The sequence below is a fragment of the Salmo salar genome, chromosome ssa03 (genome assembly GCF_905237065.1).
Source record: "Salmo salar chromosome ssa03, Ssal_v3.1, whole genome shotgun sequence".
Lineage (NCBI taxonomy): Eukaryota > Metazoa > Chordata > Actinopteri > Salmoniformes > Salmonidae > Salmo > Salmo salar.
Genome location: NC_059444.1, coordinates 92,979,204 through 92,999,708, shown reverse-complemented (window position 1 = coordinate 92,999,708; position 20,505 = coordinate 92,979,204). Strand labels below are relative to the sequence as shown.

The window sequence follows — 20,505 nt, the reverse complement described above, 5'->3', positions numbered from 1 at the left end:
AGAGCACCAAGTCTAGAACCAAGAGGCTCCTCAACAGCTTCTACCCCCAAGCCATAAGACTGCTGAACAATTAATAAAATCGCCACCGAACAATTTACATTGACCCCCCTTTTGTTCACTGCTGCTACTTGCTGTTTATTATCTATGCATAGTCACTTCACCCCCACCTACATGTACAAATGACCTCAACTAACATGTACCCTCGCACACTGACTCGGTACCGGTGTCCCATGTATATAGCCTCATTATTGTTGTTCTAATTGTGTTACTTTTTTATGATTACTTTTTATTTTAGTCTACTTGGTAAATATTTTCTTAACTCTTCTTGAACTGCACTGTTGGTTAGGGCTTGTAAGTAAGCATTTCACGGTAAGGTCTACACTTGTTGTATTCGTGGCATGTGCCTGTCTTTTATAGTGGAACATAGAGATTGATAGAGGGCACATCAGCATCGCCATAAAGCTTGATAGAGGGTATAACTGCTCCATAGGGACCAATAGAGGGGGCATCTGTCACAAAGCTTACTTGGCATCCTCCTTCTGTCTCTCCACATCCCAGAATTGGAGAATTCAGAACACTTCATTTGTTTTCATTCTAACTGAATTTTCATTTTAACTGTTGCTATTTCTCAACATTCATAGCGTTCGGATATGCGAAGTTGCATGTTTCTCCTCAAAGAGTTGATTTATTTCTGTGTGTTCTGTGGATTGGCTGTGTGAGAGAAATGTGTTGGAAGCGACAATAGACAAACACAGTCTGCTTAAACTAATAACACACAAACAATTATAAAACATTTTCTTTATTGAACACACCTTGTAAACAATCACAGTGCAGGGTGGGAAAAGTATGTGAACCCCTAGGCTAATGACTTCTCCAAAAGCTAATATTAATGTGATTACCTTCCAGTCTAGGGTTAATTTTAATGTGATTATGCTCCAGTCTAGGCTTAATACTAATGTGATTACCTTCCAGTCTAGGGTTCATTTTAATGTGATTACCTTCCAGTCTGGGGTTAATATTAATGTGATTACCTTCCAGTCTAGGGTTAATTTTAATGTGATTATGCTCCAGTCTAGGCTTAATACTAATGTGATTACCTTCCAGTCTAGGGTTCATTTTAATGTGATTACCTTCCAGTCTGGGGTTAATATTAATGTGATTACCCTCCAGTCTGGGGTTAATATTAATGTGATTACCTTCCAGTCTAGGGTTCATTTTAATGTGATTACCTTCCAGTCTGGGGTTAATATTAATGTGATTACGCTCCAGTCTGGGGTTAATATTAATGTGATTACGCTCCAGTCTGGGGTTAATATTAATGTGATTACCTTCCAGTCTGGGGTTAATATTAATGTGATTACGCTCCAGTCTGGGGTTAATATTAATGTGATTACCTTCCAGTCTGGGGTTAATACTAATGTGATTACCCTCCAGTCTGGGGTTAATATTAATGTGATTATGCTCCCATGTATTATCTCTTAATTGTGAAGACCAGAACACATACCACGAGCATAGAGAGAGAGATAGAGTTTCTCTCATTCTCCAGCCATATTTCCATGTCCCAGTCCGTATTGAGAGAAAGAGACGAAAGTGAGAGAAAAGAGTAGTGAGTTGACCTCTGTGGTATTTTGTATCCAAACTCAACTTTGGACATTCTCATGTATTTTATCTGCCATAGAGTGCTTGATAAAATACAAACCACAAATATTAACCTGCTTCACTGTGACTGGGATTTGGGGAATGAATGAATATAAACTCTGGGATACAATGAATTGTAAATCGCTGATTTCAGAAGTATATTTAATTTACACAGCAGTGGCTGTGTTTAAACAGTCAGCCCAATTCTGATCTTTTGACCAATTATAAAAAGGATACTTCAGAATTTTGACAATGAGGCACGTTATCTACTTCCCCTAAGTCAGATGAACTTGTGAATACCATTTCTATGTCTTTGTGTCCAGTATGAAGAAAGTTAGAGGTAGTTTCGTGAGCCAACTAGCGTTAGCACAATGACTGGAAGTCTATGTATCTGCTAACATGCTCAGTCAGATTTTCTCCCCTCAAACCTGAGTCATACCTTGGGACTACTGCACATTTCTAGATCAAGTCCCCACTCCCGTAAAACACAAGCCACAGATGTAAGCCCTACCCACAGTGGCCAGGCTCCAAGGAGGAGGAGGAGGAGAAGATGGATGTAATCAGGCCAGGAATCAACTGTCTCATTGGCCAGGTTCTGGGGAGAAGCAGCAGATGATGTAATCAGGCCAGGAATCAGCTGTCTCATTGGCCAGGTTCTGGGGAGAAGCAGCAGATGGATGTAATCAGGCCAGGAATCAACTGTCTCATTGGCCAGGTTCTGGAGAGAAGCAGCAGATGGATATAATCAGGCCAGGATACAATTGTTACTTTCCAGATAGCATTTTCAGAAGTGTTTGATTTGAACATGTTTTTTTTAGATTTTCCCAGTACAATTCAACATCATTGTATGTCCTGGGTGGAGGGAGTCGACAGTTGATATTGAAAATGTCAGTCTTGTGTGCACTGTATGACTTCTCAACATGAACTGAACAGGTCACACCATGGGACTTAAAGTTTCTAAATCAAGTGATAACTCCCTCTATGCTGCTGTGAATTAAATGGACTTCTGAGAGAACTGAAAATATGGAACCCCTCCACTGTCTAACACTGATTTAATCCCAGCCACAATCTCATCTAATTTGGCCTCAAGAGAGACTAGGACTTTTCTGGCCTGCATCCCATTGACAACCCAACTAGCCAAAATCTGACCCTTGCATTAACCCTAACCAAACCCCTAACCTTAACCCTAACCTAGGGAGGGTAATCAGTTTTTCCCGGGCATTGACTCGGTAGGCTGGACTGCAGTTCGCTGGACTGCAGATGACAGAACTATAGACCGATGCCACTGACAGTTACAAAACTGTGAGAAGAAAGCAGACTGACCGTATACTGTGTAACGATTCGTCACGTGGTCGCGTATGCTTGTGAGGCAGAGAATCCCTGGTCAGAACCCTGCAAAGGGACTGAGAAGGAAGCTATACCGCACAGTGACGCCTGTTATACCACTGAACAGAGCGTTGGTTCATGTCGACCCTGTTACATCCCTGAACAGAGCATGCTAATGTGAACAGAATGAACAGTACTGGGCAAGGCAGGCTGACCCTCCCTTAACCCCATCTCAATGTTGAGTCAACATGCACTCCAGAGCTTTGACTGTTTGACATTTACTTAACCCCCGTAGCATGTAGCCTTCTAGTCCATGTAGCCTTCTAGCCCCGTAGCATGTAGCCTTCTAGCCCCCGTAGGATGTAGCCTTCTAGTCCACGTAGCATGTAGTCTTGTAGCCCCCGTAGCATGTAGCCTTATAGCCCCCGTAGCATGTAGCCTTCTGGCCCCCGTAGCATGTAGCCCCCGTAGCATGTAGCCTTCTAGCCCTGTAGCATGTAGCCTTCTAGCCCCGTAGCATGTAGCCTTCTAGCCCCCGTAGCATGTAGCCTTCTAGCCCCGTAGCATGTAGCCTTCTAGCCTCGTAGCATGTAGCCTTCTAGCCCCATAGCATGTAGTCTTCTAGCCCCGTAGCATGTAGTCTTCTAGCCCACGTAGCATGTAGTCTTCTAGCCCACGTAGCATGTAGTCTTCTACTACAGCCTGGGGATGAGTTTATCAAGAATCTGAGAGCAGGAGTGCTGATTAAAGACCAGGGTTCACTTTTACATCACAATGAATAAGATTACATGGGCGGGTGTTTAAAGGATCAATCAACACACAGCCCCACTAGGCCCCACCCTTCCATGTAAAAAGGTGGTCCCTGGCCAGAAGTTTGACATTCAGTAAGCCTTGTATAGTCCTGTACTGCAGAAGCACCAGGCCAGAAGTTTGGCATTCAGTTAGCCTTGTATAGTCCTGTACTGCAGAAGCACCAAGCCAGAAGTTTGACATTCAGTTAGCCTTGTATAGTCCTGTACTGCAGAAGCACCAAGCCAGAAGTTTGACATTCAGTTAGCCTTGTATAGTCCTGTACTGCAGAAGCACCAGGCCAGAAGTTTGGCATTCAGTTAGCCTTGTATAGTCCTGTACTGCAGAAGCACCAGGCCAGAAGTTTGACGTTCAGTTAGCCTTGTATAGTCCTGTACTGCAGAAGCACCGAGCCAGAAGTTTGATGTTCAGTTAGCCTTGTATAGTCCTGTACTGCAGAAGCACCAGGCCAGAAGTTTGACATTCAGTTAGCCTTGTATAGTCCTGTACTGCAGAAGCACCAAGCCAGAAGTTTGGCATTCAGTTAGCCTTGTATAGTCCTGTACTGCAGAAGCACCAGGCCACAAGTTTGGCATTCAGTAAGCCTTGTATAATCCTGAGCCCAGAGCCAGCTAGACCGAGGCAGAGCTGCAGGTTAAATATGTGGGATGGCAAATTATCAACACCATCTGACAGCAGAACTCTAGATAGTGCACACTCATGCAAAACCATATCCAGACCCCTCCCCACACACACACAGGAATCAGAACACTGTCTTACAGCTGAGAATGTTGGCAGAAAAGGAACTACAACCACAACATTCAGCATCAAGTTTGAAAATCACTTCTGAAGCGCTCTACATTTATTATAACAAGAAAAATAAAGGGACTGTTGAATATCAAGGTAACTAGGTGTTGAAAGCTGTCCATCACTTGGAAGTGTTGATCCAGTCTAGAGAGCCCAGTGTTTGAAAGAGTTGGAGAACTATGAAATGACATCAGTGGGTAATGTAAAACAGAGAACATTAAACACAGCCAGACACCTAACCTTGTGAGAGACCTATACAGTCACTGAGTACTAGAGGGAAAGCTATTACCATAAAGAACAGAGACAGGCAGGCAAGCAGGCAGACATGAAATAATCTCTGTAACAAGCATATTTATTGACATATTGGTATTTATTACTATACAGGCAATCACTTATGGTTCAGTCCATTCATTAGCCCAATGAAACATTCTTCCAGCCATTGTTGTTTTGACAGTCAACTGACTGAGCATTAATGAAGCAGGAAGTAGCCATCTTACAATCATCAATGTGAAATATGTAATTTACAATACAAAAACATATGGATCTTTGGCAGTGGAGTGAATAACAATAAACTCCACATAACTGGTACAAAGCACACTCCCATACAACCAACCCACTTATACACATTAAGACCTGATACTGAGATCGTGGACATCTGCAGAGTACACCTACATCATAACCACAGTGTAACGGCGCCCTCTAGCAGCCATTACGATAACTAAAGACATGTGGGTCAAGGTTCATTCTACAGAGGCTGTTCCAGTTCAGATGGATTACTTAAATCGGTATCCCAAATGGCAGTCTATTCCCTATATAGTGCACTGGGCTCTGGTCAAACGTAGTCCACTATGTAGGGAATAAGGTTACTGGGCTCTGGTCAAACGTAGTCCACTATATAGGGAATAGAGTTACTGGGCTCTGGTCAAACATAGTCCACTATATCCAGAACCCCCCCCCCACTTCAGTCAGTCACTAGGCTGTATCCAGAACCCCCCACCCTTCAGTCAGTCACTAGGCTGTATCCAGAACCCCCCCTCCCTTCAGTCAGTCACTAGGCTATATCCAGAACCCCCCCTTCAGTCAGTCACTAGGCTGTATCCAGAACCCCCCCCTTCAGTCAGTCACTAGTCTGTATCCAGAACCCCCCCTTTAGTCAGTCACTAGGCTGTATCCAGATGGTGGGGTTTAGGATGGGGGAGGTTGCAGGTGGATTAAAGTTGCCTGCTAACGTAGAACAGAACAGGGAACAAAGGGAGTGGGCGTGGCCTGGCAGTCCTGACAGAGGTCACATTTCAGACTACTCAATAGGTGATCAGGTGGTGACCCCTGACCCCTCTCAGGTGACGATCCTGATGCCGCAGCAGGTTCTGAGCTGCTCTAGGAAGATGAAAGTGAAGACTGTGTGAGGGATGAGACGGATCCCTGCTGGAACCAGACCCTAAAGGAGGAGCAGGACAGTTAGTATATTTATGATGAATGGTTCAGACAGTTACTAGGTAACAGTGTGAGGGATGAGACAGATCCCTGCTGGAACCAGACCCTAAAGGAGGAGCAGGACAGTTAGTATATTTATGATGAATGGTTCAGACAGTTTTCAGGCTGAGCATTGTGTTTAATGTAGAGACCAGCTCTCCTCCTAGAGAGTGACTGGGTGTTGGGGATTTGTCTCGTCTTTGCTGTGACACACCTGACTCAGGTCAGTCAATGTCATAAACCCCACCAGACTGTACGATTGCAGCCGTCTTATGCCACGATTTTGCCTTTTCATACAAAAATGTCCACGTCGTGGGCAAATTCTTCGGCGGTAAACGATTGTCAGATGTCTTGGCTGGTTCAGTGTGACAGGGTCTAGGTCTGCTGATTCAGTACCACTAGGTCTTGGCTGGTTCAGTGTGACAGGGTCTAGGTCTGCTGATTCAGTACCACTAGGTCTTGGCTGGTTCAGTGTGACAGGGTCTAGGTCTGCTGATTCAGTACCACTAGGTCTTGGCTGGTTCAGTGTGACAGGGTCTAGGTCTGCTGATTCAGTACCACTAGGTCTTGGCTGGTTCAGTGTGACAGGGTCTAGGTCTGCTGATTCAGTACCACTAGGTCTTGGCTGGTTCAGTGTGACAGGGTCTAGGTCTGCTGATTCAGTACCACTAGGTCTTGGCTGGTTCAGTGTGACAGGGTCTAGGTCTGCTGATTCAGTACCACTAGGTCTTGGCTGGTTCAGTGTGACAGGGTCTAGGTCTGCTGATTCAGTACCACTAGGTCTTGGCTGGTTCAGTGTGACAGGGTCTAGGTCTGCTGGTTCAGTACCACTAGGTCTTGGCTGGTTCAGTGTGACAGGGTCTAGGTCTGCTGATTCAGTACCACTAGGTCTTGGCTGGTTCAGTGTGACAGGGTCTAGGTCTGCTGGTTCAGTACCACTAGGTCTTGGCTGGTTCAGTGTGACAGGGTCTAGGTCTGCTGGTTCAGTACCACTACGTGCGGTCGTAGGCGCCGACAAAGTTCTTTATCGTGTAGTGTGGCTGGTGTTACGAGCCAATCCTGGTGACTCTATAGGAACACGGCCGGCACACATGAGTAGTCAGATTAATATAATAGTTTGATTTAAACGTTTACATGCTTTGTATATTTTCAGTTTTTCCCGATCTCACTTCACTCGCACTAACGCAAATAATCCACCAAAAACCACTAATTCCTATGATTTAGTGTTTAATAATGAGAACAATATTCATTGTGAACAAATGTTTAATTTTGTCGTTATAACAAGCTTGGTAGCAACATTAAAATCTTTGTGGAAATCGGTTGCAGCTCAAGTCGACTACAAAACCCACAATGCAATGCTCTCTCTCTCTAGGATGGCTAGGTAGCTAGCTATGTAGCTAGCTAGCAAACGTAGCTACACACACAATAATACCAAAGTCAATATCAGCACGTGAAGTCGCTAGTTAGCTGTAAAATCGCCTGATATCACAGACGGACCACTTTGAAGTCAAATCACGGTGAAAATAGTTATTTTACCCACTGAGAGAATACAGGCTTTTACCAAATTGACAGGAATTTCCTCATTTGTATTATCCCTTTAAACTCCAGCTGGCAAGCAGAACCAGGTCTTAAATTAACAAAAGAACAACATCCTGCAGGAGGATGGCTCTCAAGGAGAAGGGGTTGAACACCGCTGGTTTAAGGCATTGTTAACTACGCTACTTTATTGTCAATGATATACACTGCTCAAAAAAATAAAGGGAACACTTAAACAACACAATGTAACTCCAAGTCAATCACACTTCTGTGAAATCAAACTGTTCACTTAGGAAGCAACACTGATTGACAATAAATTTCACATGCTGTTGTGCAAATGGAATAGACAACAGGTGGAAATTATAGGCAATTAGCAAGACACCCCCAATAAAGGAGTGGTTCTGCAGGTGGGGACCACAGACCACTTCTCAGTTCCTATGCTTCCTGGCTGATGTTTTGGTCACTTTTGAATGCTGGCGGTGCTTTCACTTTAGTGGTAGCATGAGACGGAGTCTACAACCCACACAAGTGGCTCAGGTAGTGCAGCTCATCCAGGATGGCACATCAATGCGAGCTGTGGCAAGAAGGTTTGCTGTGTCTGTCAGCGTAGTGTCCAGAGCATGGAGGCGCTACCAGGAGACAGGCCAGTACATCAGGAGACGTGGAGGAGGCCATAGGAGGGCAACAACCCAGCAGCAGGACCGCTACCTCCGCCTTTGTGCAAGGAGGAGCAGGAGAAGCACTGCCAGAGCCCTGCAAAATGACCTCCAGCAGGCCACAAATGTGCATGTGTCTGCTCAAACGGTCAGAAACAGACTCCATGAGGGTGGTATGAGGGCCCGACGTCCACAGGTGGGAGTTGTGCTTACAGCCCAACACCGTGCAGGACGTTTGGGATTTGCCAGAGAACACCAAGATTGGCAGATTCGCCACTGGCGCCCTGTGCTCTTCACAGATGAAAGCAGGTTCACACTGAGCACATGTGACAGACGTGACAGAGTCTGGAGACGCCGTGGAGAACGTTCTGCTGGCTGCAACATCCTCCAGCATGACCGGTTTGGCGGTGGGTCAGTCATGGTGTGGGGTGGCATTTCTTTGGGGGGCTGCACAGCCCTCCATGTGCTCACCAGAGGTAGCCTGACTGCCATTAGGTACCGAGATGAGATCCTCAGACCCCTTGTGAGACCATATGCTGGTGCGGTTGGCCCTGGGTTCCTCCTAATGCAAGACAATGCTAGACCTCATGTGGCTGGAGTGTGTCAGCAGTTCCTGCAAGAGGAAGGCATTGATGCTATGGACTGGCCCGCCCGTTCCCCAGACCTGAATCCAATTGAGCACATCTGGGACATCATGTCTCGCTCCATCCACCAACGCCACGTTGCACCACAGACTGTCCAGGAGTTGACGGATGCTTTAGTCCAGGTCTGGGAGATCCCTCAGGAGACCATCCGCCACCTCATCAGGAGCATGCCCAGGCGTTGTAGGGAGGTCATACAGGCACGTGGAGGCCACACACACTACTGAGCCTCATTTTGACTTGTTTTAAGGACATTACATCAAAGTTGGATCAGCCTGTAGTGTGGTTTTCCACTTTAATTTTGAGTGTGACTCCAAATCCAGACCTCCATGGGTTGATAAATTGGATTTCCATTGATTATTTTTGTGTGATTTTGTTGTCAGCACATTCAACTATGTAAAGAAAAAAGTATTTAATAAGATTATTTCTTTCATTCAGATCTAGGATGTGTTGTTTAAGTGTTCCCTTTATTTTTTTGAGCAGTGTATAATAGCAGTTACCTTGTAGAAGGCCTTGGGTCCCAGTTTAGCTGTATCTCTCACACAGTGTAGCAGGCCCTGGAACAGAAGAAACACAATCTAAGACAACAAACGACACTTCTTAATGCAGCTCATGGTTGATGGGTGAAAACAACCCATGCCCAACTCCCTCCATCCCTCATTTACCTTCCCTCCCTCCATCCCAATACCTCTGTCCCTCATTTACCTTCCCTCCCTCCATCCCAATACCTGTCCCTCATTTACCTTCCCTCCCTCCATCCCAATACCTCTGTCCCTCATTTACCTTCCATCCATCCCTCCATCCCAATACCTCTGTCCCTCATTTACCTTCCCTCCCTCCATCCCAATACCTCCGTCCCTCATTTACCTTCCATCCCTCCATCCCAATACCTCTGTCCCTCATTTACCTTCCATCCCTCCATCCCAATACCTCTGTCCCTCATTTACCTTCCATCCCAATACCTCTGTCCCTCATTTACCTTCCCTCCCTCCATCCCAATACCTCTGTCCCTCATTTACCTTCCATCCCTCCATCCCAATACCTCTGTCCCTCATTTACCTTCCCTCCCTCCATCCCAATACCTCTGTCCCTCATTTACCTTCCCTCCCTTCATCCCAATACCTCTGTCCCTCATTTACCTTCCATCCCTCCATCCCAATACCTCTGTCCCTCATTTACCTTCCATCCCTCCATCCCAATACCTCTGTCCCTCATTTACCTTCCATCCCTCCATCCATCCATCCATCCCTCATTTACCTTCCATCCCTCCATGCCAATACCTCCGTCCCTCATTAACCTTCCATCCCTCCATCCCAATACCTCTGTCCCTTATTTACCTTCCATCCCTCCATCCCAATACCTCTGTCCCTCATTTACCTTCCATCCCTCCATCCCAATACCTCTGTCCCTCATTTACCTTCCATCCCTCCATCCCAATACCTCTGTCCCTCATTTACCTTCCATCCCTCCATGCCAATACCTCCGTCCCTCATTTACCTTCCATCCCTCCATCCCAATACCTCTGTCCCTCATTTACCTTCCATCCCTCCATCCCAATACCTCTGTCCCTCATTTACCTTCCATCCCTCCCTCCATCCATCCCTCATTTACCTTTCATCCCTCCATCCCAATACCTCTGTCCCTCATTTACCTTCCATCCCTCCATCCATCCATCCATCCCTCATTTACCTTCCATCCCAATACCTCTGTCCCTCATTTACCTTCCATCCCTCCATCCCAATACCTCTGTCCCTCATTTACCTTCCATCCCTCCATCCATCCATCCCTCATTTACCTTCCATCCCTCCATGCCAATACCTCTGTCCCTCATTTACCTTCCATCCTCCCATCCATCAATCCCTCCCTCCCTCCCTCATTTACCCGCCATCCCTCATTTGCCCTCCCTCCCTGACCATCAACAACAGAACTGTCAGAGCAATGACAAGCAGCAGTGTGACAGATAAAGCCTCCATGGACTTGACGACATCAGAACAGCAACACAGAGGCTGCCAGAGGTGGAGAGGGGTGGAGAAGGGTTAGATTTACTGAGGTAAAAAAAGTCATACCAGTTCACAGTGATATCCCTAGACAACATCTACACCGGCATTGTCCTCAGTCCTGGGGAATCAGAACCCACCGTGAACGCACATGTTAACTCTATCCCTGTAGCAACACACCTGAATCAATGAATCATCTAGCCCTTAACTAGTTGTATCAGGGGTGGTATAGTGTTAGGCTACAGTCCTGCAAATACCTAGGACTGGAACTGACAAACCCTGATCTACAGTACACACACACACAAACTTACCACATATTCCCCTTTTGAGTTCATCAGCCTGGTCTTCAAGACATCCAGTGGTTGGCACAGGACAGTGGCACAGCCTCCCTACACAGAGAAGCAGAGAGCATTATACACCGCTAACCCACAGCTCCCGTCTCCGCACCGCTAACCCACAGCTCCCGTCTCCGCACCGCTAACCCACAGCTCCCGTCTCCGCACCGCTAACCCACAGCTCCCGTCTCCGCACCGCTAACCCACAGCTCCCGTCTCCGCACCGCTAACCCACAGCTCCCGTCTCCGCACCGCTAACCCACAGCTCCCGTCTCCGCACCGCTAACCCACAGCTCCCGTCTCCGCACCGCTAACCCACAGCTCCCGTCTCCACACCGCTAACCCACAGCTCCCGTCTCCACACCGCTAACCCACAGCTCCCGCTTTTCTAATGTGTAAACTGGACACTCACTGCGATGAGGCTGGCCAGGAAGTGTGTTAGAATGTTGTCTTGCATGGCTCCAGTCCCCAGAACCAGCTGCTTGGCCTGATCATAACAGGCCAGCTACAGAGAAATAAAATAGAAGTTAAATCTAGCTGATACATTTTGGACAAAGACACACACATTGACACCCCCCACAGACACAAACCCACCATAGGACCTCACCTGTCCAACAGTGACCAGTGCTCCTCTAGAGGATGCCATTGTGGCTCCAGAGAACAGCTTCTTCATTCCCTCTATGGAAAAATACTGTGTCATTAGTGCAACTGTGTCCCTTCAAATCGTCCAGTGACTTCACCCTGATCCCAACGATCCACCATCAATCAACCTTACTTACCCTCTTTCCATACCCGGAACAGTCCATCTAGTGCATGAGCATAACTGGAAGAGATGGAGAAAAAAAACACTTATGAAGGTCAACATCTCTCCAAAGATGATACTTAACAGCGTTATGTAAGTTATATTATTTTACTATACTTAACTCACATACTCACTTTCTCCTGAGTTCTAGTGGTACTTTAACGTCATTCTGCATTCTGGATCGGGGGAAAAAAATGTGGCAAGTATGTATGTTTTGCTCTGTACATTTGTTTACTGAATTGAAAGGACAGTCAACTCCAGTCCTCAGGGGCCTGATTGGTGTCCCACTTTGGCCCCAGCTAACACACCTGACTCCAATAATCAACTGATCATGATCTTCAGTTTAGAACGTAATTAGTTTAATCAGCTGTGTTTGCTAGGGATGATGGAGAACAGTGTGATGCCACTCCAGTCCCCCTGAGGGCTGTTGTCCATTCCTGATCTATTGAATGGATGAGTAAAGCAATACAGTGCCTTGCAAAAGTATTCACCTCCCTTGGCATTTTTCCTATTTTGTTGCATTACAACCTGTAATTTAAATGGATTTTTATTTGGATTTCATGTAACGGACACAAAATAGTCCAAATTGGTGAAGTGAAATGAAAAAAATGACTTGTTTCAAAAATTAAAAAAAATTAAAAACGGAAAAGTGGTGCGTGCATATGTACTGTATTCACCCCCTTTGCTATGAAGCCCCTAAATAAGATCTGTTGCAACCAATTACCTTCAGAAGTCACATAATTAAATAAAGTCCACCTGTGTGCAATCTAAGTGTCACGTGATCTGTCAAATGATCTCAGTATATATACACCTGTTCTGAAATGCTCCAGAGTCTGCAACACCACTAAGCAAGGGGCACCACCAAGCAAGCAGCACCATGAAGACCAAGGAGCTCTCCAAACAGGTCAGGGACAAAGTTGTGGAGAGGTACAGATCAGGGTTGGGTTATATAAACATATCTGAAACTTTGAACATCCCACGGAGCACCATTACAACGATTATTAAAAAATGTAAAGAATATGGCAGCACAACAAACCTACCAAAACTCATGGACCAGGCAAGGAGGGCATTAATCAGAGGGGCAACAAAGAGACCAAAGATACCCTGAAGGAGCTGCAAAGCTCCACAGCTGAGATTGGAGTATGTGTCCACAGGACCACTAAACTATACACTCCACAGAGCTGGGCTTTACGGAAGAGTGGCCAGAAAAAAGCCATTGCTTAAAGAAAAAAATAAGCAAACACATTTGGTGTTTGCCAAAAGGCATGTGGGAGACTCCCCAAACATATGGAACAAGGTACTCTGGTTAGATGAGACAAATTTAGATTTTTGGCCATCAAGGAAAATGCTATGTCTGGCGCAAACCCAACACCTCACTTCACCCCAAGAACACCATCCCCACAGTGAAGCATGGTGGTGGCAGGATCATGCTGTGGGTATTTTTTTCCATCAGCAGGGACTGGGAAACTGGTCAGAATTGAAGGAATGATGGATGCCACTAAATACAGGGAAATTCTAGAGGGAAACCTGTTTCAGTCTTCAAGAGATTTGAGACTGGGACAGAGGTTCACCTTCCAGCAGGCCAATGACCCTAAGCATACTGCTAAAGCAACACTCAAGTGGTTTAAGGGGAAATATTTAAATGTCTTGGAATGGCCTAGTCAAAGCCCAGACCTCAATCCAATTGAGAATCTGTGGTATGACAAAGATTTCTGTACACCAGTGGAACCCATCCAACTTGAAGGAGCTGGAGCAGTTTTGCCTTGAAGAATGAGCAAAAGTCCCAGTGGCTAGATGTGCCAAGCTTATAGAAACATACCCCAAGAGACTTGCAGCTGTAATTGCTGCAAAACGTGGCTCTACAAAGTATTGACTTTGGGGGGGGTGAATAGTTATGCACGCTCAAGTTTTTTGGTCTTATTTCTTGTTTGTTTCACCAAAAAATATTTTGCATCTTTTAAGTGGTAGGCATGTTGTGTAAATCAAATGATAAAACCCCCCCAAAATCTATTTTAATTCCAGGTTGTAAGGCAACAAAATAGAAAAAATGCCAAGGGGGTGAATACTTTCACAAGCCACTGTATACTGCATGTCATCACTGACATCTAGTGGATATTATCAACCATGGACCACTGCAATACAATTCAGTTATCCTATTTCTAGATTTGACTCACCTGACATTAACCATGTCTGCTGGGGTCCCAATGAATCCACCTGCAAATCCTACAGACAGACAGACAGACATGAACCATGCTGCTGGGGTCCCAATGAATCCACCTGCAGAAAGGTAAGACTTCTACACAGTAGTGTGGTGACCTGTACAGTGCTGGCACCTTAATTGGGGAGGACGGGCTCGTGGTAATGGCTGGAGCGGAATTAGTGAAATTATATCAAACCGTTTCCAGGTGTTTGATACCATTCCATTTACTCCGTTCCAGACTTTATTATGAGTCGTCCTCCCCTCAGCAGCCTCCTGTGATCCGTTCCATCCAGCAACTATAGTGGATGCGTAATCTTGGCCCAGTTCGGTAGTGTGAAAAGTGTATGACAGAGCTAATCATGTTGTCATTAGAGCCAGCCAGGTTTAGGTCTGTGTAGCAACAGATAATATTGTGGTTAAAACACAGTGTGTACCTCCAACCAACCCCAGGAGGACCTTCTGGTAGAAGGGCATAGGACCATGGGTCCTGTCCTTCATTTGATCACTCACTGTCTCATAGATGGCGAAGCGGGACAGAGAATATGTCATCTGGGGGGGGGATGACAAATAATTTTTTATTTATTTAACCAGGTAGGCCAGTTGAGAACAAGTTCTCATTTACAACTGCGATCTGGCCAAGATAAAGCAAAGCAGTGCGACACAAACAACAACACAGATTTACACATGGAACAAACGTACAGTCAATAACACAATAGAAAGTCTATATACAGTGTGTGCAAATGGCGTAAGGAGGTAAGGCAATAAATAGGCCATAGTAGCGAAGTAATTACAATTTAGCAAATTAGCAAATTAACACTGGAATGATAGATGTGCAGATGATGATGTGGAAGTAGAAATACTGGTGTGCAAAAGAGCAAAAAAGTAAATGAAAACATCGCCGAAGTCAAGGATCGGTAGGATAGTCAGTTTTACGAGGGTATGTTTGGCAGCCTGAGTGAAGGAGTCTTTGTTGCGAAATAGGAAGCCAATTCTAGATTTAATTTTGGATTGGAGATGTTTAATATGAGTCTTTGAAGGAGAGTTTACAGTCTAACCAGACACCTAGGTAGTTGTCCACATATGCTAAGTCAGAACCGTCCAGAGTAGTGATGCTAGTCAGGCGGGCAGCGATCGGTTGAAGAGCATGCATTTAGTTTTACTAGCGTTTAAGAGCAGTTGGAGGCCACGGAAGGAGTGTTGTATGGCATTGAAGCTCGTGTTGGAGGTTTGTTAACACAGTGTCCAAAGACGGGCCAGATGTATACAGAATGGTGTCGTCTGCGTAGAGGTGGATCAAGGAATCACCCAAAGCAAGAGCGACATCGTTGATATATACAGAGAAAAGAGTCGGCCCGAGAATTGACCCCCATAGAGACTGCCAGAGGTCTGGACAACAGGCCCTCCGATTTGACACACTGAACTCTGTCTGCGAAGTAGTTGGTGAACCAGGCGAGGCAATCATTTGAGAAACCAAGGCTGTTGAGTCTGCCGATAAGAATAAGGTGATTGACAGAGTCGAAAGCCTTGGCCAGGTCGATGAAGACGGCTGCACAGTAATGTCTCTTATCGATGGCGCTTATGATATCGTTTAGTACCTTGAGCATGGCTGAGGTGCACCCGTGACCAGCTCGGAAACCGGATTGCACAGCGGAGAAGGTACGGTGGGATTCGAAATGGTCAGTGATCTGTTAACTTGGCTTTCGAAGACTTTAGAAAGGCAGGGCAGGATGGATATAGGTCTGTAACAGTTTAGCTCTAGTGTGTCACCCCCTTTGAAGACGGGGATGACCGCAGCAGCTTTCCAATCTTTAGAGATCTCGGGCGATACGAAAGAGAGGTTGAACAGACTGGTAATAGGGGTTGCAACAATGGCGGAAGATAATTTTAGAAAGAGAGGGTCCAGATTGTCTAGCCCAACTAATTTGTACGGGTCCAGGTTTTGCAGCTCTTTCAGAACATCTGCTATCTGGATTTGGGTGAAGGAGAAGCTGGGGATACTTGAGCAAGTAGCTACGGGGGTGCGGAGCTGTTGGCCGGGTTTGGGGTAGCCAGGAGGAAAGCACAGCCAGCCGTAGAGAAATGCTTATTGAAATTCTCGATTATTGTGGATTTATCGGTGGTGACAGTGTTTCCTAGCCTCAGTGCAGTGGGCAGCTGGGAGGAGGTGCTCTTATTCTCCATGGACTTTCCAGTGTCCCAAAATGTTTTGGAGTTAGAGCTACCGGATGCAAATTTCTGTTTGAAAAAGCTAGCCTTTGCTTTCTTAATTGACTGTGTGTATTGGTTCCTGGCTTCCCTGAAAAGTTGCATATCGCGGGGACTATTCGATGCTAGCACAGTACGCCACTGACTAATGATCATAGAGACATTAGAACGTACAGAATATGACAAGAAGTGTATTTAACATAATACTCTTGCTCTTGGAAGCGATGGCGGTGTGCGTATCTACCCACCTGTCTGCAGAGGGAGGCGCTGAGGCCGCTGTAGAGAGCCAGAACACCTTCTCTCTGCACCACACTCATAGTCATTCCCATCATCCTCATCCTCACCTCGTGCTGTGTCTGGAGGTGCACCTGGAGGAGAACAGATATCAAATACCAGGAAGAGACACAGTAGAGAGGAGTAATGTCAATGTAAAGTTTTAGTATTACTTTTTTTAAATGAATAAATACCTACATTGTGTGCGATGTTGATAATGCATTTAAATGGAAGTCAAAGTACACACAGAACAACAGTCAAAGACCAAGGTCTAAATGTTTACATGACAACTGGTGGATGTGATGTCAGAGTCACAACTCCCACTTCCTCCACCACCAAGATAAGGAACTATCAAGAAGACTCCAAAAATATTACAACCAATAAAATGAACTGTATAATTCACTAGTATTAAATATTAGGCTAGTAGGAGAGCCGATGAAGTCAACTATTAGGCCTAATTCCTAGAAACATCATACCATTGGTACAATTCAGCCCATTTGTTATTTACGGAAGCCCTGAAGGCCAAGGAAGAAAAAAAAAAACGTAGTCTTAGAATAATCTCACCTGAACGACTTAGTATCTAGTTTGAACGACTTGGTCCCGTGTGGCTCAGTTGGTAGAGCATGGTGTTTGCAACGCCAGGGTTGTGGGTTCGATTCCCACTGGGGGCCAGTACGGAAAAAATGTATGAAATGTATGCATTCACTACTGTAAGTCGCTCTGGATAAGAGCGTCTGCTAAATTACTAAAATGTAGTATCTAGTTTGAACGACTTAGTATCTAGTTTGAACGAGTTAGTTATTATATATTTTTTTACTAAGTCGTTCAAACCTGATACTAAGTCATTAAAAATGAGAGAGTCGTTTGAACAACTTACTATTTTGTTCAAATGACTTGTTCTTTTGTCTAATTAGGCCTCATTTGTTATGCAGCGCCAGTTGTCAGTTGTGCTCGTCAGACCGTTGTTGCAGCCATTCATTTACTGATTCCATCCATTGATATGATTATTTATCAACAGTTATTTGATAGCCTAAATCAGGGCTGCTTTTGAATGCCAGAGCATGTGAGTCAACAAAATCTCACGATTTTATACATTTTACTTCAGATTTTGATGTTTACTGACGTTGCTCCAAACTATATGTTTTCGACATCTGGGGTTGCTCCTAGTGCTCAGCATAGGAGGTTGTGTATTCAATCCCAGTGGTAGACACATTTAAATATATCTCATGTTTTAACCCTATCCAAAACCTTAACCCTTAAATTAACCATTTAGAATGAATGAAGAATGATGCTGAGCAGGAGGAGCAACCCAGGCTGTCAAAAACACTTCGAAATGTGATGTTTGGAGAAACGTGGATAAGCGTCAGAATCTGAAGTCAAATTGGTAAAACTGATAGCTCTTGTTGGCCCACTTACATGCTCTGGCTTTCAAACGCAGCTTTATCAGAAACAGTCAATGAATAATCATATCATTCGCCTGTATTTACCCACCCCAAAAAATGAATACGCTTATTATCTGCTAATGTGGCTATCATAAAGAACTACAAATACCATGATGATCTGGACGAGACTGCCGAATTGAGGCAAAGGTAAGAATCTCTGGATTACCTATCTAATGTAAGCTAAATGTAGTAATGAAAATTGGCTACATTTCTTTAAATGGACAATTCTGTGAACTGTCTTGTGCAAGTTTTAAATTGACACAATACCTGTTAGCAAAGGTGTCAGCTACAGATGACGTCCAGGAGCTTGTAGGGATTAGTAGTCTTGCATGATGTCTACTTTTATCCTAATTAGCATGTTCAAATCTGAGAGTAAATAGAGCCGAATATATTGACAAAAGTCACCTTGTCCGAGAGAGAGATTTACATGGTTATCATAACGTTACGTCAGGGTAAATCTACACGAAACACAGCACTTATTTTAAGTGGTTCTAAAATCCCCCATGGGAAAAATTAATTGTGGAAAAACTATTTTTGATGGGTATTATGACACCTCCACTGTGGGGCTCTATAAATGCAGATATTGACTCTGCAAATTGAGCATACTTTAGTGGCAAAGTCAATTGCGTGCTGGGCTTCGGAACAGAAGCACTCCTTGCATGTTTCATTACCATATATTGCCTTGATCAGATCCCCTTTACATATGTTAACTCGATCAGATCCCCTCTAAATATCTTACCTTGATCAGATCCCCTCTAAATATCTTACCTTGATCAGATCCCCTCTAAATATCTTACCTTGATCAGATCCCCTCTAAATATCTTACCTTGATCAGATCCCCTCTAAATATCTTACCTTGATCAAATCCACTCTACATATCTTACCTTGATCAAATCCCCTCTACATATCTTACCTTGATCAGATCCACTCTACATATCTTACCTTGATCAGATCCACATTACATATCTTACCTTGATCAGATCCACTCTACATATCTTACCTTGATCAGATCCACTCTACATATCTTACCTTGATCAGATCCACTCTACATATCTTACCTTAATCAAATCCCCTCTAAATATCTTACCTTGATCAGATCCACTCTACATATCTTACCTTGATCAGATCTAAGGGGTGTGTAATACAGGCAGCAGCACTTGAGGATAGTCCACCGAAATACCATCGCGACCGGCGTTTCTCCGACATGTTTCTAAGTGTCCTGTTGGTTAATCAAAACCGAGAAAGCTCGTCTGGGTCGTCTTGTGTTAGCCTTCCCAGTGACACCTGCTTGGACTCACACTACCTTCTTTCAACTCCCTAGCTAGAGAATTATTGGCATGTGTCAATGTCCAAAACGGGTGACTGACGATTAATGGAAAATGTTTCCCGGTTCTTGCACCGTTCTTTCCGCGGCATTTCATACAAAGCGCATGGCAAAACGTTGCCTATATTATATATGAAGACTGCTAGCCTGGTTGACGCAACTCGCGAGTTTAGTGTTAGCAGGCTGCACCAAAGTCTTTCAAACTAGTATGGACCTACTATGGAACGAACATACCTCTAGACCAATGAGGCGATTCGATTAATCTGTCCCGGGTAAGCGTGTTTTCCACCGGGAGAAAGTGGATTGCATTACTTTTGGAACCGGGCTGAGCCAGGTGCCATGTTCAAAGTCCACGACCAAATCGTCTCAAAACAAAAGTGACTTATTTAGCACGTGGAGTTATGAGTGCGATTCTGTATTTTCACATGCAAAAGTGGTTGCTTTTGAAAAAAACGCGTAATCTGCTTTCCGAAAATTCGAACATATATTTAATGGAAAAGGCATGTATGTTTCTAGATGATTCTAAATGCTGCATTGTGGACATGATCGAGCTGTGCAGATTACTGCCATAGAACCGGTGCCCCGCGGCTCAGCATAATCGAATCCGCCCGGTATCTCGTTTCGCAACAGCTGTGTTGAAGTAACCATTCAAAAGCCTCCCTAGTTCAGGGGCGAAAATCTGATATCAAATTTGGAGGGGACAATTACATGAAATTTTCTCAAGAGCAATTCCTGAGGGGGACACCAAAAGTAGTGCTGTAACACATAGCCTACATTGTAATATGGTAAATGTATATTGAGGAACCAAAGAAATAAGGTGTTTACCCTACTCCTAACTACCGGTACCCAAAACTACACAACTAATCACAACAGCAATACCATTGCCTTTAACAAATCTTAGTTCAGTCACCAGTTTAAGTTGAGAGTGGGGGTATCCATGGCATTTTTCAATTATGTTCCTATTTTACAAGTAAAAAAAAATTGAGAACCTTTCATAATGTTGCCAAACAAAGACTCAACAAACTTACCTGAGACTCCCTGTCTCTGCCAGTCTGTCCCTG

At 44.7% G+C, this 20,505-nt stretch overlaps 1 protein-coding gene across 2 annotated transcripts; it reads right to left on the bottom strand.

Moving 5' to 3' along the window:
• Positions 1–4,911: 4,911 nt before the first annotated feature.
• Positions 4,912–20,060, bottom strand: LOC106597710 (mitochondrial dicarboxylate carrier). 2 transcript variants are annotated; one of them, XM_045715816.1, is made up of 11 exons: positions 19,237–20,057; positions 16,654–16,773; positions 14,635–14,749; positions 14,175–14,223; positions 12,135–12,176; positions 11,978–12,021; positions 11,806–11,876; positions 11,611–11,703; positions 11,175–11,252; positions 9,367–9,423; positions 4,912–5,998 (listed from the first exon to the last, which is right to left on the bottom strand). In XM_045715816.1, exons 1-11 carry the CDS (start codon positions 19,324–19,326, stop codon positions 5,897–5,899), a joined length of 861 nt encoding a protein of 286 aa, XP_045571772.1. In that variant the 5' UTR covers positions 19,327–20,057; the 3' UTR covers positions 4,912–5,896. The 2 variants fall into 2 exon arrangements, with proteins under 2 accessions (XP_045571772.1, XP_045571773.1); XM_045715817.1 differs by lacking the exon at positions 4,912–5,998 and adding an exon at positions 6,038–6,100 and having other exon boundaries at positions 19,237–20,060.
• Between the last annotated feature and the right edge of the window lie 445 nt (positions 20,061–20,505).